Source organism: Saimiri boliviensis, chromosome 9 (genome assembly GCF_048565385.1).
Source record: "Saimiri boliviensis isolate mSaiBol1 chromosome 9, mSaiBol1.pri, whole genome shotgun sequence".
In the NCBI taxonomy this organism is placed as follows: domain Eukaryota; kingdom Metazoa; phylum Chordata; class Mammalia; order Primates; family Cebidae; genus Saimiri; species Saimiri boliviensis.
Window position 1 is genome coordinate 81,184,499 of NC_133457.1, and position 24,095 is coordinate 81,208,593.

The following is a 24,095-nucleotide window of genomic DNA, read 5'->3' on the forward strand; positions in this document are numbered from 1 at the left end:
GCCCCCACTTAGCACATTAACCTCACCTCCCACTTGCGTTTGGCTCTAGCTTTGTTAGCTTCATTCCCCTTTATGTTCCTCAGCCACTGCCAGGCTGGTTCCTACCTCAGGACCTTTGCACCTGCTGTTCTCACCCCGACTCCTCCAACACACACATTCATAGGTCTGCTTCGTTCTCACCCTTTGAATCTCAGATCAAATCTCTCTCTGTAGAAGGCCTTCTCTGACTGCCTAATCTAAAGGCTCATCACAAAGAAAATTTCTCTCAAACATATCACTTGTATCTGAAATTATCCAGCTCTCTGGTGTATCCCTTTATCCTATGTTTCCTTCCTCATCTCATCCCCCAGAATGTAAATTCCATGAGAAAAGGGCACTTGTCTTTGCTAATCCCTCTTGTATCCCTGGTGCCTAGCAGTGCCTTGTGAATTTCATTTCAAATTCTATTTTATTTTTGCTTCCTCAGGCCTTTCTTTAAGGCCAAGATATAATGGGGACCCTGCCTAATTCTCTCTCAGCAGCTGTCGCCTTCATGCCAGGATTCTAAAATTACATTACAGAGCCATAGCAACTCATTTCTCATTTCCCATTTATTAAAAAAGGAACAAAACACAAAAAACCCCACATTTGATAGATGTGCTGTTAAAAACTTGGGCATTATAACCTGCAAAGTTTTTGGGCACTAGGCTAGGTTTTCTGTGGTGGCAAGTGAGTCACAGCTAAGGTTATTACCACAGCCAAGGTGAAAAATTTTGCCAATGACTACATTAGCAACTCCCCCAAACTTCTGTCACCAGGTGCAAGATGGATGTCAACCCTTGGAATGGGTTCAGCAAAAACAGAAATGAGATGCTTGGAGCAGCTCATCGAGTGCAAATACCGGGTTCAAAGGGATTCATAAAATGGGCAAAGTGACATTTGCAACCTCCCTTCCATGTCACTGCAATGTGTTGTCTGCAGCTGGAATCGAGAAGAGCATTTCCAGTGCTGAAAATTCAACTCCAAACCAGCATTTCTCCAAACTCCCTTTTTGTGTTTTGGTGAGTTACAGTTCTATGTCATTTTCCACCAGAATGGGAATTCCTGGGGAGTGGGCACTATTTAAAAGGGCATCCATTTGCCACATTTTGAAATATCTAAGCACCCCCCAACATACTAATAGTTTATTTTTTGAAAAAGTTGTAGAGCACTCCTTGGGTCAGTGGGCATGGATACATGTTGAATATGAACATGAAACATGTTACATGAAATACCATTGTATCATTTCATGAGAGCATGGGTAAAGTGTTTTGGGGCATGCAGATGAAAGTCAGATACATATGGCCTCTGTGCCCAGGTTTCTACTTGTGGCTTGGGAGGGACAACTTTCCCTCTTGGCCTGGGGGAGTGAAGAAGAGAGTTGCTTTTACCTCTCTTCAAACGCATCCCTATACTTTTCCTTGACAATACGTCATGTGTTCTAGCTTGCCCTGTGTCTGGGCTAGGGTGGAAACCTGGAGATTTTTCAGGAGCATGGATTTGCCCCCTGATGGAATCAACTGTGCTTCCAGCTGTGATGTGGTTGAATTTCCATAGGTGGTTGGTTGATAATTTTTTGTCCCTGCTGACTCCGATTGGGGCTAATTTCAACAGTGGATAGTCATGGACATGAAAGCACATGGGAAAACATTTGTCATGCCAGGATTAAGGGAGGTGATTAAAGGACTTAAAAGGAATTCTAGGCATTTAAGCCAGTCTGCTGCTCCACCTCCCATGGGAGTAGAGCCTTCCCTTACAGGTGACCATGTCTGATACCATCTGAAATGCTCCTGCCTCTACTTACTATGAAAGTCTGGAGACAGGAGCAAGAAAGTGAAGGACATGAACTTTGGGGTTAGGCAAACTCAGAATCAAATTCTGGCTCTGCTACTTAAGCAAGGAACTAATCCATTTTAAGCCTCCATAATAACAGTTCCTGCCTTATATAGAGAGTTGCTGTGTGTATTAAATGAGTTCATGCATGTCAAGTTGTTGGCACAAAGTAAAGTACATGCCCAATTAAAGTCTGGCTCAGCAGAGCTGTGCTGTGGCTGACTTGAGCCAGCTCACACCAGCTAATTGTACCATCTCTCCCCAGCTCTAGCATTCATTGACCTCATGCTTGGAAGGTTGAAAAGGACCACGGTAGGTGTGTTTATGCTGTAGAAATCTGCAAACTCTTCAAACTGAGCTCTCCTTACCCAGAGAGTTAATTTACAAGCACCCCAGTGAGTTTAGGTATTCAACTTATTTGCTATCACTCATTAGCATGTCTTGGCCAGTTGATTCACTCAAGTAGCCCTTCATTAGTGTCAGTTGCATTTGTAAAAATCCCTTCAGCTTTTCTACTTGAATGAGAAGAATTGATAAAGGGCAGGGAAAGGTTGCAGTTACTGGCCTTGGGAGGCTGGTTCAGATTCATCTTTGAGATTGGCATGCTTGAGTGTGAGATATGAATGAAGCCAGCCTGCACAGCAATGTCTGGTGAGGCCAGCTGGAACCATTCAGCACAAAAATTCCCCATGATTTCAGCACTCAGGTATCAGGAAATAGAGAGTAGCTCCCACGCCCATTTTGTCTGAGCAGCTTAGCATCCTTGGGCCATTGAATATGACTTGAACAGCTGCATCCAGCTGCTGGAGACCAAACTCTCAGAAAACCTGGTGGAACTAAAATCAGATTAGATGATCTAGTTAATGCCACCGAACTTCAAATGCTGACTCAAAACCTGTGGACTCTGTATTAGCATTAATAATGATTTCCTTAAAATCGTTCAGTGGTTTGGATAGCTAGCTAAATCTCATGGAGAAGCCAGCTCTCTTTGCTTAAAAATGTGTACTTATGGCATTTAATGCAAATGAGCCATGGGCAAGATATAGGCCTTATACTGGGTGCTTCAAAGAGCAGTAACCCTCGTGGCTAAAAGATACTCCAAGAACATTTCATGTGAGCAGGATAAATGGGAAGGGCAGGCATTCAGATTAAATTCATGAAAGTTAATTCAAGACATGGTGATAATTTAAAGTCTTTTTTTTAAACATATGGTTCTTTTTAACAAGACATTCTACAGGGGTGTAGGAATTGAAATTTTAATTAAAATTTTACCTTGAACTCTGTTTTATAAGAGGGAAGCAAAATCCTTGTCTTAGGTCATATTCTCTCAGAAGCAAACATAGAAGGGTTTAAATGTTAAGCAGTTAATTTGAGAGATGATTTTAGCAAGCATCACAAGAGGAGTAGGGAAGGAGGATAGATGGGAAAAGGAAAACAGCCATTACTGGGTGTGTTCATGAGCACATTCCACTGTGGGCAACCGAGACTCAGTTGTACTGGGGACCTCCGAACAATGTTGTCCAATACTGTAGCCACTAGCCACATCCTGCCAATGAGTAGTTGAAATGTGGCCAGTTTGAACTGAGATGTGTATGTAATGTACGCACCAATTTCAAAGTCTTAGTATGGAAAGAAGGAATGTAAAATATCTGACTTTTTATATTGATTATATGTTGAAATAATATTTTGAACTATTATACAAAATATTTTACATTCTTCCTTTCACTTTGTTCAATGTAGTTACCAGAAAAATCTAAAATTATATTTGAGACTCACATTGTGTTTCTACTAGACAGCACTGGAATAGAACCTGTGTCAGATGTGGATATTGACCAACCAACTTCTGCTTATTATTGGTTGAGGGCTGCTCTAAGGAAATTAACTTTCTGGTGCTTTGAGTTTGCTCCCAGGGCCAGAGTAAAACACTTAGCAGAGAGTCATAAGGACTTTCCTTGGAAAGCTGTTGGTGCTGTAAAATAACAGCAAGCACCAAGGAGACATAAGTAGGGCCCCAACAGCCACTGCTACAGTTCCTCTTCTACCTCCTTTATTCCTGCTCCTGACTTTCAGATTCTGCTTTTCATGCCCTCTGAATCCATTGCATTTGGAAGTCCAAGGGAATGTTAAGAATCAGACATGTTTGGACTGGAGAATAGTAGATAGACGCTATAATTGTTCCAATGGACTTTTATGATGAAAAGAAACTGGTGTTATTTCCCCTTGAAGATAGTGGGTGGTGAGAGGAGGGAGAGAGAGATAACTTAAAAGGACCACTCAAATTACACCTCTTGTAATGAGATCAGAGGCATCAGAATTTAAGGAGCTCCCTGTTAATGGAACTGCCTAGACTGAGCCTGTCAGTGATGTGTAGGGATTTCTGGAATCAACACAAAATTAGGACCTCTGAGATACCTCTTAAAAAATGGCCACATTTCATGGTCAAAACACTGATTGCTAAAATGGGGAACAAGGAGCTTTTAATCATTCAATTAAGCTCTATATCCTTGTAATATCTGTTAGAATGAGGAAAAAAATAATATACTGAATGCTTACTATGATCCAAGCACTGTGTGAAACTTTAGGTATGTTATCTGATGTAATCCCACAAACAAAACTATATGGTAAGAATTATTGCCCCCAGAATTGTAAACTGAGGCTTACAGAAAATGACACTTGCTTAAGGTCAATAACCGATAGAGCTAGAATTGAATTCAGGTCTATTGAGTCATGGATTCACTATCAAAGACATGTTCAGTGGCTACCTTAGGCCATAACCTGTGCATTTAACCAATAGATTTTCCTCATAACAACTGGACTTTGTTGAGGACTTGGCATGCATCACAAATTTCTGATAAGAGCAAAATATAAAATGTGGAAAGTGTATTTCCAAAGATGGCCACAGCAATATTTTAGGTCTTAAATATTCTAAGGAACCACTCCCAATGAAGACATTGAGTCCATTTTCATTTCCTCTTGAATAATGGCAGGCTTGTGACTACTCCAAAGAATACAGTTACATGGAGTGATGCAGTGGAATGTCTAAGCCTGAGAATACAGTGTCTCCCTTTTTCCAGGACAAACTTATTTTGGAAGCTGGCCACATCAAGTGGCCAGGTACAAGTGTTCAGTGTTTTGGGAAGTTGTCCCAGATAAGAATTTAGCTGACTGTTGAGATCAATCAATAGCCAGACAAGAGAGTGAATCTTGAGATGGTCCCAGCTGTTGAACCTTCCTGCTGAACCCCAAACCTTGTGAACAGCATGATTAAGTTATCTCTACTGTACTCATGAGCATAAGTGGTTGTTTGCAGCTTACCCTAAGTTGTGGGGGTGATTTGTTATATAACTATTAACTACGACATCATGTTCTATTATTTTTACCTTAAGTGTCAGCACAACTACTTTTTTATAACACTGAGCATATATTTCTATTTTAATTTTTTGTCTTTGAAAAAATATGAAGTGTACATAAACAACAAAATGACCCCTACTTAACCACTAATAATAAAATTATAAATTTAATACCTGAATCTTCTTTCATTTCAACATCCTCCTCCTCTTCATTATCATCTGTTAGAAAATAGGAAAAAATACTCATATGAAAGTGGGAAACACAAAGTTCTAGTTGGATTAATAAAAAAGGCTTAAAATACACATTTCTATTGTCTGTCTTATATTATCATGCTGAGTTAACGTATACACATTAATGCACCATTTAAAACCTAGGGTTTACATTTCCTTTTAAAAATTACTATATTTAGCTTGGTGAGATGGTTCATGCCTGTAATCCCAGCACTTTGGGAGGCTGAGGCAGGAGGATCACGAGGTCAGGAGTTTGAGACCAGCCTGGCCAATATAGTGACACCCCATCTCTACTAAAAATAGAAAAAAATTATCCAGGTGTGGTAGTGTATGCCTGTTGTTCCAGCTACTTAGTAGGCTGAGGCAGGAGAACTGCTTAAACCAGACATCCCCAAACTTTTTACACCGGGGGCCAGTTCACTGTTCCTCAGACCGTTGGAGGGGGAGGGCCGCCACATACTGTGCTCCTCTCACTGACCACCAGTGAAAGAGGTGCCCCTTCCTGAAGTGCAGGGGGAGAGGGTGGAGGCCGCAGATAAATGGCCTCAGGGGGCTGCATGCGGCCTGCGGGCCGTAGTTTGAGGACACCTGGCTTAAACCCATTAAGTGGAGGTTGCTGTGAGCCGAGATCACACCACTGCACTCCAGCCTGGACAACAGAGTTAGACTCCATCTCAAAAATGATTTACAACAAAATGTGCAATCATTTACTTATACAAATTCTATAGGGTCACTTCAGTAATTTCAATTGCTCAAAATTAAAAATCAGACTTTAAATGTCACATGTTCTACCTTTGTTAAAGGTCTGCATGCTCACTTCATTATTTGGTCATAGACCAACACACATCAAATCCCTGCACCACACCATGAAAAGTGTGGCTTTGCTTCACATGGAAATCCCAACCTTCACTCACGTGCTTTCAAGTGCTCCACCAGCTGCACCATTCCTATTTAGCTCCCCTCATCTCCAAGTATTATAACCCCTTTTAACTAGACAAGGACATGTGATTCTTCAGCACTATAGATGACAAGCTTGCTCTTTTGAACTTCTGACATTGTCATCTCTCTCTTTTGTTCTCCACATCCATTGCTATGGTCTGAATATCTGTATCCCCCACAAAATTTATACACTTACATCTTAACCTCCAAGGTGACTGATCATAAGGTGAGGCCTTACAGAGGTGATTAAATCATGAGGGCAGAGCCTTCATGGACGGGATTAGTGTCCTTAGAAAAGATACCTGAGAGACCTCTCACCCCTTCCTCCATGTGTAGATGCAGGGAGAAGATGGCTCCCTATGAGGAAGAGGGCCCTCACCAGACACCGACTCTGCCGGCACCTGGATCTTGGACTTCCAGCCTCTAGAACTGTCAGAAATAAATTTATGTTGTTTATAAGTCACCGAGTCCATGATATTTTGTTACAGCAGCCCAAACGGACTAAAATATCAGCCAGCGCCAAATCTCCTGTTTCTATATTTGCTCCTCTCTCCTCACATTATTGCAGTACAAATTCAGACTCCCAGTGCCATTTGCCTTAGCTATTTTAGCAGCTTCCTAACAGCTCCTCTCTCTTTCCCTCTCCTGGATCTCATTCCTTTTACACGTGGCTGCCAAATCAATCTTAAAATACAGCTCTGATCTGGTTCACAACTGTTCAGTGACTGCCCTCTGCCTAATGAGAAAAGTCTAGGCTCTTCCTGGTAACACTCAAGGCCAATGATAGCTGGTTCCAAACACTCTTCTCAGTTTCATCTCCTCTGTTACACACAGACTACCACCTGCATGGATGGCAACACTGAACTCTTCTCTGTTCTCTCAAGGTCCCCTTCAGCTTCCTCTACCTGCCTTGGTCCTTCTAGCAATGCCCTTCTCTATCTCTATTCACTTTCATCCTTCAAGTGCAGGCTTGGGTGCCATAGAGTTTGAATGAATCCTGTGCTCTTCGATGTACCTTATCTTTACTGCCTTCTTGGTATGGACTTTAAATACACATGGACTTAGGTTTGCATCCTGGCACCTCCACCCATCCATCCCCTGGTCATGCAATCTTGGAGAAGTTACTTGAATCTTCCTGAGCTTCAGGTTCATCAGCCGTATAGTGGGATAATAATAATGCCTACTACATAGAGCTTTTGTAAGGATTGAATGAGACAATGCCGTGTAAAGCACTAGGGCAGCTACTGAAACCTTGTTAAGTGCTAAATATTAGCTGTTATTATAATACAATCACACAGTCTACTTGCTAATTTATCTCTCTTTCAAATATTCATCTCCAGATCATAAATTCTGCAAAGATGGAGACCAGGTCTTACGTTCCTGTAAATTCCCTGGCACTTAATGCCATTTATTTTATATACTAGAATCAATAAAGAAATGTCCACTGAATTAAATTTATATTATTTTCTATGTGTCTTATGCATATTAGCTATATGATGCTCTGTAAATAACAGGAAGACAGTAAAGATTTGCAGCTTCTTCCTAAATAAGTGCTTTGTAACTTGTCATTCCAGCCAAATTTACTCAGTATGGCTCTCTTCTAAGAATCAATTATCAATAAAGAATACAGGTTTATTAGCCGAAGCAGAAAATGCCTTTAATTTGAGGTTTTAGAAAGGCAATTCTTGATGACTATAGTTAACTTTTTAAAAAGTTTGTTTTTTGGTGATTTTCTACATAATTTATTTTTTATTCATCCTATGAATGCAGTTTGGAAGGAACAGCAATTTCTTAGAGATATTTTCTAACCAAATGATTATCAAATTGTTACTAACTATACTTCATAGATTCTTCCCCGTACTTAATATCTTTAAACAGAATTTTATTTTACAGAGCCATCTAAAATCTGTATGACAACAGACTCTCCAGAATCTCAGAGAAAGACATGAAAAAGAGTCTACAATTTCTGGGAAAAAAATAAAGGAAGAGTCAAAGATCCCTTTGCTTGTCATTCACGTTTCTATTATTCACCTAGCAAACACTCATTGGTAGCCTATTGTGTACAAAGCTTTATGTTTGGGGCTGTAGAAACACCAAGGAGAATAGATACTTCAGCAGTTTTGTAGACTCTCACCAGCAGTAAAGAAACGAAGACATGCAGATACATTCCAACATATGGTAGTCAGTGTTGTTAAAAAGGTGTCAGAGAAGGGATTGATGCTCTAAGCTATGCTACTTGGAAGTCTTGTAGAACAAGACATTGAAGCTGATACTTGAACTATATAGACTGTCCTGATAACATCATCCCCAGAATGATTCCTATGTGTGGAAGGTTCAGGCTTGGTGTTATTATTCATTCATTAATTTCACTCATGCACTGATTTAGTCATACCATAATTAAGAGTCTGTCCAGAGTCTGGACTTAGACTGGTTTGGTTTACTTCCAGGACAAACTACATATAACTAGGTGAATATTGGGCAAGAAGAATATCAGAATATTTTGCCCTGAAATATGGGGAACCTTCCCCTCATCCCAATATCTCAATCACTTGTCTCTCCCAAAGCACAGGATGAAGATTTTCTCTGAAGTTCCCTTATCTATCTAGAAATAGTACCCCCAAAAAGAAACACAATTGCCTTCCATCTTCTCCCTGAAATCTCATTATTTTTGCAGAAAAGCAAGCTGAGAATGCAAGCACACCTGGACAGATGTTTTTCACAAGATAATGTCTGCCTCTTGGGCTCATTCAAATTCCAAACAGACTCATTTACAAGTTAATTTTTATCTCCCGAGTCCATTCATTTTTCCTAATAATCATTTATTGCTCCTCAAAAAAACTGTCTACTTTCCCTATCCCCTCCCCTATGAAGAAGATATAAGATTCTGTGCCCCACTTAGCAAGTGGATAATCATTCTCATGCAATGCCCCCATGCTTATAAATGTTAAAATAATTTTGTGTGCCTTTTCTACCATTAACCTGCCCTTTGTCAGTTGATTTTTAGTGAACTTCCAGGGGGCTATCTTTTGCCCTCCTCATAATACCTATATGTGAGTTTTTTTATCTGAAAAATAGGGATAATAAAATTGCCAACTTCTTAGGGTACAGAATGCACATTCAATAAATATTATTGCCATTATTAAGACGACCCTTGCAAAGATTGTTATAATGAGAGAAATCTGATATAAAAAGTATGAAAACTGGCCAGCCATGTTTTGAAAGCTGAAACTGGACCCCTTCCTTACATCTCATACAAAAATTGACTCCAGATGGATTAAAGACTTAAACATAAGACCTAACACCATAAAAACCTTAGAAGAAAACCTAGGCATTACAATTCAGGATGTGGGCATAGGCAAGGACTTCATGACTAAAACACTAAAAGCAATGGCAAAAAAAAAAAAAAAAAAAAAAAGCCAAAATGGACAAATGGGATCTAATTATACTCCAGAGCTTCTGTACAGCAAATGAAACAGTCATTAGAGTGAACAGGCAACCAATAGAATGGGAAAAATTTTTTGCAATCTACCCATCTGACAAAGAGCTAATATCCAGAATCTACAAAAAACTAAAATATACAAGACAAAAACCTCATCAAAAAGTGGGCAAAGGACATGAACGGTCACTTCTCAAAAGAAGACTTACACAGCTAACATATGAAAAAATGCTCATCATCACTGGTCATTAGAGAAATGCAAGTCCATCACTGGTCATTAGAGAAATGCAAGTCAAACCACATTGAGGTACACCATCTCACACCGGTCAGAATGGCGATCATTAAAAAATCTGGAGAATAATAGTGGAAGACTTTAACACTCGACTGTCAATATTAGACAGATCAACAAGACAGAAAATTAGCAAGGATATCCAGAACTTGAACTCAGATCTGGACCAAGCAAACCTAATATCTGCAGAACTCTCCACCCCAAATCCACAGATTATATATTATATATTATATATTGTATATTATATATTATATATACCACATCGTACCTACTCTAAAATTGACCACATAATTAGAAGTAAATCACTCCTCAGCAAATGCAAAAGAATAGCAATCCTAACAAACAGTCTCTCAGTTCACAGTACAATCAAATTAGAACTTAGAATTATGAAACTAACTCAGAACCTCACAACTTCATGGAAACCAAACAACTAGCTCTTGAATGTTGACTGGATAAACAATGAAACGAAGGCAGAAATAAAGATGTTCTTCGAAACCAAGGAGAACGAAGACACAACGTACCAGAATCTCTGGGACACATTTAAACCAGTGTGTAGAGGAAAATTTATAGCAATAAATGCCCACTTGAGAAAGAAGGGAGATCTAAAATTGACACCCTATCATCAACATTGAAAGAGCTAGAGGAACAAGATAAAAAAAAAAAACCTCAAAAGATAGCAGAAGACAAGAAATAACTAGGAGCAGAACTGAAGGAGACAGAGACACAAAAAAACTCTTCAAAAAATCAATAAAGCCAGGAGTTGGTGTTTTGAAAAGATCAACAAAATAGACCACTAGCCAGATTAATAGAAAAGAAAGAAGAATCAAATAGATGCAATATAAAAAAACTGTAAAGGGGATATCACTACTGATTCCACAGAAATACAAACTACCATCAATGATTACTACAAACAATTCTATGCACATAAACCAGTAAACCTGGAAGAGATGGATAAATTCCTGTACATTTGCACCCTCCCAAGACTAAGCCAGGAAGAAGCTGAAACCCAGAATACACCAATAATAAGAGCTGAAGTTGAGGCATTAATTAATAGCCTACCAACCAAAAAAACCCCAGATCCAGATGCACTCACAGCCAAATTCTACCAGACGTAGGAAGAGGAACTGATACCACTCCTTCTGAAACTATTCCAAACAATACAAAAAGAAGAAATCCTTTCCAAATCATTTTATGTGACCAACATCATCCTGATACCAAAACATGGCAGAGACTCAACAAAAAAAGAAAACTTCAGGCCAATATCCATGATGAACATAGATGGAAAGATCTTCAATAAAATACTGGCAAACCGATTGCAACAACACATCAAAAAGCTTATTCATCATCATCAAACAGGCTTCATCTCAGGGATGCCAGGCTGGTTCAACATACACAAGTCTATAATCATAATCCACCACATAAATAGAACCAAAGACGAAAACCACATGATTATCTCAATTGATGCAGAGAAGGGCTTTGACAAAATTCAACAGCCCTTTATGCTAAGAATTCTCAATAAACTAGGTATGGATGGAATGTATCTCAATAAAAGCTATTTACAACAAACCCACAGCCAATATCATACTGAATGGGCAAAAACCAGAAGCATTCCCTTTGAAATCTGGCACTAAACAAGGGTGCTGTCTCTCACATTCCTATTCAATATAGTAGTGGAAGTTCTAGCCAGAGCAATTAGGTAAGAAAAAAAAAAATAAAGGATATTCAATTAGGAAAGGAGGAAGTCAAACTGTCTCTATTTGCAGATGACATGATTGTTTATTTAGAAGACCCTATCATCTCAGCCTAATATCTCCTTAAACTCTTAAGCAACTTCAGAAGTCTCAGGATACAAAATCAATGTGCAGAAACCACAAGCATTCCCATACACCAATAACAGATTAACATGAGAGCCAAATCATGAGCAAACTTCCATTCACAATTGCTACTACAAAGAGAATAAAATACATAGGAATACAACTAACAAAGGATGTAAAGGCCCTCTTCAAGGAGAACTACAAACCACTGCTCAAGGAAATAAGAGAGGACACATACAGATGGAAAAACACTCCATGCTCATGGTTAGGAAGAATCATATTGTTAAAATGGTCATACTGCACAAAGTTACAGATTCAGTGCTATCCCTATCAAGCTACCTATGGCCTTCTTCAACTGGAAAAAAACACCTTGAACTTCATATGGAACCAAAGAAGAGCCCGCATAGCCAACACAATCCTAAACAAAAAGAACAAAGCTGGAGGCATCATGCTACCTGACTTCAAACTATACTACAAGGCTACAGTAATCAAAACAGCATGGTACTGGTACCAAAACAGAGATACAGACCAATGAAACAAAACAGAGGCCTTGGAAGTTACACCACACATCAACAATCATCTGATCTTTGACAAACCTGACAAAAATAAGCAATGGGCAAAGGATTCCCTGCTTAATAAATGGTGTTGGGAAAACTGGCTGGCCACATGCAGAAAGTAGAAACTGGACCCCTTCCTGACACATTACACTGAAATTAACTCCAGATGGATTAAAGACTTAAACTTAAGTCCTAACATTATAAAACCCTAGAATAAAGCCCAGGCAAAACCATTCAGGGCATAGGCATAGGCAAGGACTTCATGACTAAAACACCAAAAGCATTGGCAACAAAAACTAAAATAGACAAATGGCATCTAATTAAACTCCAGAGCTTTGTACAGCAAAAGGAACAATCATTAGATCAAACTGGCAACCAACAGAATGGGAAGAACTTTTGCAATCTACCCATCTGACAAAGGGCTACTATCCAGAATCTACAAAGAACTAAAACATATTTACAAGAAAAAAACAAACCCATCCAAAAGTTGGCGAAGGATGTGAACAGACGCTTCTCAGAGGAAGACATATATGAGGCCAACAAACATGAAAAAATGCTCATCATCACTGATCATTAGAGAAATACGATACCATCTCACTCCAGTTAGAATAGCAATCATTAAAAAATCTGGAGAGAACAGATGCTGAAGAGGATATGCAGAAATAGGAACACTTTTACACTGTTGGTGGGAATGTAAATTAGTTCAACCATTGTGGAAGACAGTGTGAGATTCCTGAAGGACCTAGAAATAGAAATTCCATTTGACCCAGCAATCCAAATACTGGGTATATATCCAAAGGATTATCAATCATTCTACTATAAAGACATATGGACATGTATGTTCATTGTGGCACTGTTTACAATAGCCAAGACCTGGAACCCACCCAAATGCACATCGATGATAGACTGGACAAGGAAAATGTGGCACATTTACACCATGGAATATTATGCAGCCATAAAAAGTGATGAGTTTGTGTCCTTTGCAGGGACATGAATGAATGTGAAAACCATCATTCTCAGCAAACTGACACAACAGAATCAAACACCACATGTTCTCACTCATAGATGGATGTTGAACAATGAAAACACATGGAGGGGAGCATGCTACACTGGGGTCTGTTGGTGGGTCAAGGGGAGGGACAGCAAGGTGTCAGGAGGTTGGGGAGGGATAACGGGGGGAAATGCCAGATATAGGTGATGGGGAGATGGAGGCAGCAAACCACATTGCCATGTGCATACCTATGCAACAATCCTGCATGATCTGCACATGAACCCCTGAACCTGAAGTACAATAAAAAACAAACATCTGGAGAAAACAGATGCTGGAGAGGATGTGGAGAGACAGGAATGCTTTTACACTGATGGTGGGAGTGTAAATAAGTTCAACCATTTTTGAAGACAGTGTTAGGATTCCTCAAGGATCTAGAAATGGAAATACCATTTGACCCAGCATTCCCACTACTGGGTATGTACCCAAACGATTATAAATAGTTCTTTGATAAAGACACATGCACATGTATATTCATTGTGGCCCTGTTGACAATAGCAAAGACTTGGAACCAACCCAAATGCCCATCAATGATAGACTGGATAAAGAAAATGTGACACATAAACACTAGGGAATACTATGCAGCCACAAAAAAGGATGTGCTCATATCCTTTGTGGAACATGGATGAAGCTGGAAACCATCATTCTAAGCAAACTGACACAAGAACAGAAAACCAAACACAGCATGTTCTCACTCATAAGTGGCTGTTGAACAATGAGAACACATGGACACAGGGAGAGGAGCATCCCACACTAGGGCCTATTGGGGGGTGGGGTGGCTAGGAGACAGATGGCAGTGGGTGGGTTGGATTGGAGAGGGATTACATTAAGACAAATACCTAATGTAGGAGATAGGCGGATAGATACAGCAAACACCATGGCATGTGTATACCTATGTAACAATCCTGCACGATCTGCACATGTATCCCAGAACTTTAATAAGAAAATGAAAAAGTATGACAGTGAAATAAATTTGACACAGCAGATTCTACCTTCTTTTTAACCTCGCAAGCTGTTTTTGTTCACTTCTGGGTATATCCCAGGCTACCTTTGGAAGGAATTTAGTTTACAGTTTAACCTAAAAGCAAGGATGATGATAACCCTTCTCAAAACGACCCCTTCCTTGTTTGGGAACTAAAGCTGCCTTTGTAAAACTAATGACAGCCCCCAAGGTCAAGATTATGAGAGAAGCCTGAATTCTACTAAAATGTAGACACAGTTAAACAATAACTAGCCATTGTTCCAGATGTCCCAAGATTTGTAACCTCTACAATTGCTCCGGTAGATAACATCATTATTCTAGAACTCTAAGGTTGGTCTTTGAGATGTTTTTCAGACTTTTGCATTCTGGCAACTGACTGACTCTACCAGGAAGTTTGACTCATGACTCAACTGGTCTATGACCCATATCCAGAGGCTGACTCAGTACATGAGGATAGTTTTCCTCACTCCTATAATTTGATCCCCAACCAATAAGCAGCACCCGTTCCCTAGACCCCTGCCTGTTAAATTGTCCATAAAACTCCTAGCCTCCAAGCTTTTCAAAAGACTGATTTAAGTAATAAACTTCTGTCCTCTGCTTGGCTAGCCATGCATGAGTTAAACTCTTTCTCTACTGCTGTCTATTTTTACTACTTCAATAACCATTTCTTGAGCTTTACATTGTGTAGCCGTTATTATGATACAGGTTAACAATCTTTTCCTTCAAGGAGCTCTCAAGGTGGGTGATACAGAAAAACAAAACATGCAGGGTGCAGTGGCTCATGCCTGTAATCCCAGCACTTTGGGAAACTGAGGTGGGTGGATCACGAAGTTAAGAGACCGAGACCATCCTGGCCAACAGTGAAACCCCATCTCTACTAAAAATATAAAAATTAGCAGGGCATGGTGAGGCATGCCTATAGTCCCAGCTACTTGGGAGGCCGAGGCAGGAGAATCACTTGGACCCAGGAGGTAGAGATTTCGGTGAGCTGAGATTGCACCACTGCACTCCAGCCCGGAGCAAGACTCCATGTCAAATAAAAAAAGAAAGAAAGAAAGAAAAAATAAAGAAAGAAAAGAAAAGCAACACCACAGAGAAGAAGGTAACAGATTCTCGGACTGTTGGAGGTAAACAGAAGTTATACTGGGAAATATGTAAGAGCCAGCTAAGTAGGAGAGAAGGTCTACGAAGGGAAGGCTTCAGCTGAGTCCTGAAGAGTGAGTTAAAGTTACCTAGGGAGAAAGAAAAGCTACAGTAGACGCCCAGATGTGGATGTCCTGCCTACAGCTTTTTGTTCTTTGGCAATTCAGTGCATGCCAGCCCACCTTTGAGCCACCAGCTCCTGGTTCTCTTTGCCTGAGGGCTCTCTCTGCTTGTTGAAGCCCATTCAAGTACTATCAAGGAATTAACACCATTTATGGTTGAGCCTTTCTCAAATGACTGACAATTTGCATTTAAGTACCCCAGCTCCCTTGCTTCTCAGGTGGCCGAATTCAAAGTATGTTCTACAATATCTCCCTGAGTCTCCCCACTTCTACTGGGATTGAGCCCCAGTTGTCCAGTGGTAACTGGCTTATAGCTTAACCTCATTACCTCCTGCTTTTGCTCATCTCACTTTTCCACTTCCCTACTGGTGTTTCCTGGGATCATCGTCCCCCTACCCCAAAACACTTCTTCAGTCCTTGTTTCAGGATCAGCTCCTTGCTCAAAGACAAGGGTAATCACATTCAAGCAGAGGGAAAGGCATCTGTAAAAACATGTGGATGTGAACCATCAAGATGTTTTTAAGGAAATAACACTAGCTATGAATAGCCAAAGGGAGGAGTATCTGGGAAATTATTGCAGCTAACCCAATGTGTTTTGGCTAGATAATACAGGCTTTCCATGCCAGAAGTGATGGTTAATTTTACATGTCAAGGTGGCTGGTCCACAGTGCCCAAACATTTGGTGAAACATTATTCTGGATGTGTCTCTTAGTGATTCTGAATGAGATGAAAATGTGAATTGTTACTGAGCAGACTGACTTCCCGGATGTGAGTGAGCCTCATCCAATCAGTTGAAGACCTGACTAGATCACAAAGGCTGGCCCCTGGAGAGAAAGGGGGAACTCCTCCTGCCTCATTGCCTTTCTGCTGCTTGGATGTCAAGTTTTTTTCCTGCCTTCAGATTCAGACTGAAACATGAATTCTTCTTGGGTCTGAAGCCTGCCAGCATTCAGACTAGAACTACACCGTTGGCTCTATTGTTTCTCAGACCTTTGGACTCAGACTGGAACTATGCCGTGAACTCCCCTGGGTCTCACGCTTGCCAACTGCAGATCTTGGGACTTAGTCTTCATAATCATATGGGCCATTCCCGATGATTAACCTCTTTCCATGTATTTTAATATATGTTTATTTTCTCTGCAGAAACCTAATATAGAAGGTTGAAGCATTTAAACTTTATGTGGAAAATTATAGAGTGATTAAACAACTTTAAGCAGAGGAGTGACACACCATCGTTTGAAAGATAACTTTTTTATGAGAAATTTATAGAAAATGATAAAGCACAAGCATTAATATTTTGTTGTTATTTGCATTAAAATCAAGCATAGAGTCCTTTTGCTCTACAAAGCACCTAACGTTCCATTACATATTAATGAAATCTACTTTCGTTCAACATTATTCTATATAATGTGCTTTCCTGAGTCATATTTGTGCAACAAACTGCTAGCAAGAATTTTTCTAACAAAACCAGGAACAAAAATATATATATTACAAAAAGATGATAGCCTATGGAAGTAGGGAGTCATGCCATTCAAAGTCTGAAAGTAGTTAGGAGGCTGACGAAGCGTGGGCACAGAGTTGCAGCCCTTTTAAACAGTTCTCCAAGCATCACACTTCTTTGTTAGACGACAAAAATGAAATAAAAGGCTTCTTCCAAAGCGACGCAAATACTATTTCAAAATAGAGAGCAATCCATCAGATGGCATTGTTCTGTGTGTTCAGAAATGCCAATCCCAGAAAAATCCCCTTTCCCTCCCAGCCATGGAGCATACAGAGGCCAAAGCTCCATTTCATCTTACAGGGCCTCTCTGACGATAATTTCATAATGGATGCTGTTTTTATTCACTGCCTCACCCTCTGTCAGATTACCCTGTTGCATTCTACACAAACACATGGATATGACCAAAGTTCTTATTTTAATCACAAAATATATGTGAGAACCAATTAGTTTCTCATGAATAACTAGTTTTGGGTAAAAGCTAGCTTTATGTACTTCAGAATCCCCTTCACAAGGAAATATCTAACCTACTTTGAGGTCTATAACATTGATTTCACCTTCTTTTATTGGAAAGAGAGTTAATGTGAATGATTTTTGTCTTAATCATTATACTTGTCTTCCGAGCAGGTATCTGTATCATTTCCCTACAGCAAATAGTGCATACTTCTTTGGAAAATGAAGTATGCTATGGGTTTTGGAATGACTTGAGGTTTGTCTTACTTGTTTACCTAGAGCAGGCGTCCCCAAACTATGGCCCGCGGGCTGCATGCGGCCCCCTGAGGCCATTTATCCAGCCCCCTGCCGCACTTCAGGAAGGGGCACCTCTTTCACTGGTGGTCAGTGAGAGGAGCACAGTATGTGGCGGCCCTCCAACAGTCTGAGGGACAGTAAACTGGCCCCCTGTGTAAAAAGTATGGGGACACCTGACCTAGAGCCTCCATAATTAATACAGTCTTTTGGAGAAGTGAAATAAACAAAAACAAGCAAAGAAAACCCCATAGAACTTATTTAAGGTAGTTGTCAAAGTACATGCTCTGGACCAGCAGCCCCGCTATCATCTGGACACTTGTTAGAAATGCAAATTCTCAAGTCCCACTCAAGATCTACTGCATCAGAGCTCTGGGGAGAGGACCTTCCAGGTGACACTCATGCACACTGAACTTTGAGAACCTCTGGTCCAAAGCACCAATATTGGTGTGTTGAAGAAGAATCTTTCAAAAAAGGAGATGTCCATTTTTTTTGGATATTTCTACTGAACTAACTTGTGATGTCTCACTAACACTAACATGGTGAGAGGTACCCTAGCTACATAGTAGCTGGGTTTGAGGAACAGTTATGCTTTTTATAAGACATGGTATGCTTTCTTACGTGCTTGAAATCACTCAGCTACCATGTAGCTGAGTGTCAAGATTATCACGGTCCATGGCCAGGATTCCTAGATTGGCTAGGAGACATGTGCATGAATGGAGACTAGCTTCAAAGAGGTCTGTGGGTGGCCTGAGAAAAGGAGAGTGTTATAAAGTGGAATGTTATCCTTATGAGCTATTACGGTATCCTCTCCACCCTCAAGGGAAAAGAAATGGACAGACACCTGAAATAGATCATGTAATTTCCTTGTCAAATTATCAGGAACATCCACACACATGGGCAGGTCTGTCGAGGAGAACAATTACAATAATCCTGCTGTGCTTTTATTTCACTTGCTTCCAAGTTCTCTTCCTTAGAGCTTAATTTCTTACCTCAGGCTTCTTGTGCACTCTTCATCTTTTTAATATTTCATTACCCAAAGCTTCTAGGAACAATTTGTATGTGCAGAAAAAAGAAATATTATTAAAAATAAAGCTTTTGTTTTGGATTTATTTTATTATTATTTTTTTGAGACAGAGTCTCACTCTGTTGCCCAGGCTAGAGGGCAGTGGCCCAGTCTTGGCTCACTGCAACCTCTGTCTGCTGGGTTCAAGCAAGTTTCATGCCTCAGCCTCCCAAGTAGCTGGGACTACAGGTGCCTGCCACATGCCTGGTTAATTTTTTGTATTTTTAGCAGAGACGGTTTCACCATGCTGGCCAGGCTGGTCTCGAACTCCTGACCTTGTGATCCACCTGCCTCGGCCTCCCAAAGTGCTGGGATTACAGGTGTGAGCCACCACACCCAGCCCTGGAAGAGGTAGTAAAGAAGAGGTTGGTATCCTCATGGCTTCTTGTAGGACTTGACAAAGCAGAAACTTCAGGGAAAGAATCAGCGATGAGGGAAAGTCTTTCCTGAGCAGGACTCCTGCCATTAAGTTGAATATCTGGACTCACTGAATCTACAAATTGCTAAATCTACTTTCTGAAGATGATTGATAAAGCCAGGAGAACATTTTTTTAAAGGAATTGTTTTTCCTTCAACTGATCCTTGGCCAAAATGAGCACTCAAATCGAATTACTTTATAAATCAAGCAATAAATAACAGACACTGCTTAGAAAACTGCCTGCTGCTGCTGCTTCTGGCTTGGCCATCTGGGCACATGATAGCATCAGTTACTGAGATATGGGATTTAGGAAGAGGAGGACTGAGGAGTGGAGAAACAGATTTGGAATTTAATTTTGGATGGGTTCGGTTGAAGACGCCTGAGACACTCTTCAACTGGAGACAGACGTGTGCAAACAAATATACCAGAAAGGGCCAGGCGGGACACAGATGACTGTCAGGAAGACAAGATGGCAGAGCAGTCACCAGGATAGAGTGTCTGGTCCAATGCGAGAGAGACTCTAAAGGGTCATGTGAAGTCATGGACTCAAATATGCAGTGGTTTCAGCTGCCATGCTCAAGCCATCAAAAAGGTTCTAATAACCTCAACAAGGATGGCTGCAGTAGGAAGGCAGAGACAGTCATGTGATTGCTATGGATTATGGAGTGACCAGTAAGTGACAGAACTGACAACTCCTCAGACATGAGGCTGACAATAACACTTAGGTCTGGCTGGGTGCCGTGGCTCACACCTGTCATTCCAGCACTTTGGGAGGCCGAGGCGGGCAGATCATGAGGTCAGTTCGAGGTCAGCCTGACCAACATGGTGAAATCCCATCTTTACTAAAAATACAAAAATTAGCCAGGCGTGGTGGTGGGAGCTTGTGATCCCAACTACTCAGGAGGCTGAGGCAGAGAATTGCTTGAACCAGGGAGGCGGAGGTTGCAGTGAGCCGAGATCACATGACTGCACTCCAGCCTGAGCGACAGAGTGAGACTCCCTCTCAAAATAATAATAATAATAATAAAGTTAGGTTCATACGTAAAGTGGAATATAGTTTGTAGGAATTTCAGTTTCCCTATTGTTTATTTTTGTTTTTATTCTTACTTTCTGTGCCTTCTTAGGAATTACTTTATTTATATATTATTCTTCAAAAGATTTTTTTCCCCGGCATTTGCCTCAATGTTTTCAACCAAAGAACCCAAACCAGTCTATCCAGAATGTCTGAAAGGTCTTTCAAAAGCACCCTGCAGGGGTGTCTATAAAGATGACTACAGCATCCTCCCTCCCTTCTCCAACTGGCATTTAGTTGTGTCTGTTTTACCAGAACTTCCTAATGAGATCAAACTCTGCTTAGTCAAGGCTCATGTGCCCAGGTCTTCATTTGTTCTGCTGTTTATCAGCATTTGCTGCACTCACTGCACACTCCCCCAGTTGGAAGGGACAGATTGCTTTCTGTCTATGCCGGCTGCTTGTTCCTGCATTCAGGTTGCTTGGTTACAGCAACACTTCACCGGATTTTCATTGAAGGCAAAATGTGTTTGTAGCTTTTGAGGCCCATCAAGTGGAAATGGTGAGCACCCATTTCCTAAGAAGGCAGTTAACTCATTTATGTTACATTATAGAGAGGATGTCTTGTAGAATTCTAAACATCAATGTGATTTGCACATTAAAAGTGCACAAATGTGCCATGTACTTGTAAACATTCATAATTAAAGAAAATACTGAATTCTTTTACTCTCATTTTTTTCCACATTACATGCATCATTTGGTGGGGGGGAAATGTACAATTCAGACTGGGTAAGAAGCTTTTCTTGTGTGCCTTTTACTTATTCATAGATGACAGATGTATTAGTTTTCTATTACTGTTGTAATGTATTTCTGCAAACCACACAAATCTATTATCTTACAATTCTGTAGGTCAGAAGTCCCACATGGGTTCAACTAGACTAAAATCAACATATCAGCTAGGGTGCTTTCCGTTCTGGAGGCTCCAGGAAAGAATCTGTTTCCTTGCTTTTCCAGCTTCTAGAGATACCCACATTCCTTAGCGTATGGCCCTCTTCCCCCATCTTCAAAACAGCAACAGTGCATCTCCCTGAACATTCTTCCATAGTCACAGCTTTTTCTGGCTTCCCTCTTCTGCTTCCCTCTTTCAATTTTAAGAACTCTCTTGATGATATTGACCCCACCCCTATGATCAATCCAAAATAACATTCCTATCTTGTGGTCAGCCAAATGCAACCCTAACTCCACCACCAATCTTATTTTTCCCTTTGCAGTGCCATCTAACATATTCACAGGTTCTGGTGTTTAGATTGTAGACATATTTGTGGGGGACATTTTTCTGCCTACCACATTTGGTAAATCAGGAAGCAGATTGCTTTGAATAAAAAGTATCTGAAGAGGAAAACTAGAAACATTCTAACTAGAAATAAAATGGTTTTCTGTGAGCTGAAGTCCATAGGCTTAAAATCAAGGTCATTTTTGAGTTTTTGGTTTAACCTCATTCTTTCATTAAAAAGGGATTTCTTCTTTTCTATTTTTAAACCTTCAGTCTTTTCTTCCTTTCATTTCCCCATTTCTCCTTCCTTCCTTTTTTAATATATTTTAAAATCTTATCTTTCTACCTTTTCTCACCATTTTGGTTATAAAAAATTATCACAAAGATAAATGACAAACTGGGAAACCACTTACAACATTCACATGAAAGATTACTAACCTTAATATACAAAGAGTTCTTATAAATCAATAAGAAAAAGATGAAATAAAAATGTACAAGGGTTACGATCGGCAATTTCGTGTAAGAATTTAGAGATATAATAGATTGCTGGAAAAAATGTTAAACCATATTAGTAATAAAATAAATGAATGTTGTTACCCATTAATTACCTTATTTCATGTATAAAAGTACTAACATCAAAACATTAAGATGCAATCCATTGAGAAGGGTAGGAAACAAACTCTCATTACCACTCACAGGAATGTAAACTCGAGTTGCTTAATGCTTAGGCATTTATATTTCTGTCCCTGTGAATGGTAATCCCCGTAGTTACACAGTACATGACATTCAACCGTAGCGCTACAAACACAGTGAACAACTTGACAATTAGTAGCAAAAGGGTCTTGGTTTTGCATATATTTTGAAAAAGTGATTCCACTTTTAGAAAAGTATTTTTAAAAATGAGAATGATGCCAATATTTAATTACAAAGATGGTTTTTAAAAATTATTACTTATAAGCAAATAGAGAAATAATTTGCAAAAATAATCCCTAAGTTCAATAGTATGGTTTTGAGTAAACTTTGGGTCTATTAAAATTAAGTTATGGAAAAATTCAAAATGATATGAAAAATATGTTCATGATTTGTGTTAAATGACAAACAGCAAGTTATAAGACCAATTTCTGGTGGTTTGCATTTTCCATTTTTTAAAAGATCAGAAGGGTAAACGACAAAATGTAATTCATTTCCAGATTATAGGGCAGAAAATAGTTTGCATTTTCTTCTTTTTGCTTATCTGATTTTCACTATAAACCTGTCGCACTTTTGTGATAAGAAGTTTTAGGAGGACTTTCAAGATGGCCGCCTAAGAACAGCTCAGGACTTCAGCTCCCAGTGAAAGTGCAGAGGGTGAGTGGACGCCGCATTTCCAGACGAACTCTTGTTGCCCACAGACCAGGAGATACCCAGGCAGAGGGGTCGCCAGCGTCGCAGTCCCAGCCGGTGCGGCTGTTTTGGCCCCCGCGGGGCTGATTCCGCCCGCGCGGCTGCTGTGACCACTCCCTGTTGCTGCGGTTCTCCGTACAAAAGCCACTGGTCTGGGAGCCCTCTTAGCTGGCGAGCAGAGCCCTGAGACGGCAGAGTTGCCCATTCATCTGAAATAGCGAGTCAGGCCAGGAGATTCCTAGGCAAAAAATCCGCCAGGAGCCGGCGCCGCGGTTCGAGCCGACTCCGTGAGTCGCAGCACGGGAGATCCCGGCGCCTTTTCAACAAGCGACCGGAACGCGGGGTCGTTCAACTTAAAAGAAAAGACTCTGAGTCAGGGAGCCAGGTGATCAGGCTCGGTTGGTCCCACCCCTCCACCCCCAACAACAACGAAAACAAAAACAGTAATTGGAAACCCTCTGGGTTGAGCCCTTCAAACCGAGCACAGCTGAACCGGGACGGTCCGGCTCCGTGGGGGAGGGGCTTCCGCCATTACTGAGACTCTCCACCGCTAAGGAGGCAGGCTGCCGTTGCCGAGGCAACCCGCCGTTGCCGAGGCAACCTGCCACAACAGAGAGAGTCCGCCATAACAGAGGCGGGGCCACCATTGCCCAGACAGTTCTAACTACGCCCATATAAAAAGGACTACAGGGAAGAGCTCAGGGCAGCTGGGCGGAGCCCACAGCAGCTCAGCAAAGCCCCTGCGGGCAGGCAGAGGCTAGGCGTGCTGCTAGCTGGGCGGGTCCGACCTGAAAAAAAAAAAAAATCAAAAAAGGCAGTAGTGCAACGGAAACTCATAAAGCTCCAACTCCCTGGGACAGAGACAGACAACAGGTGGATAAACCCACAAAAATGGGTAGAAACCAGCGTAAAAAGGATGAAATCTCCCGAAACCAGA

General features: G+C 40.7%; 1 protein-coding gene across 1 annotated transcript in view; it reads right to left on the reverse strand.

Moving 5' to 3' along the window:
• MACROD2 (mono-ADP ribosylhydrolase 2) overlaps window positions 1-24,095 on the reverse strand; it is a 2,026,697-nt gene that overhangs the window by 172,709 nt on the left and 1,829,893 nt on the right. Inside the window, exon 10 of the mRNA XM_039479347.2 lies at window positions 5,376-5,420. Within this exon, the coding sequence (XP_039335281.2) occupies window positions 5,376-5,420 (45 nt within the window). The remainder of the gene's footprint in view (window positions 1-5,375; window positions 5,421-24,095) is intronic.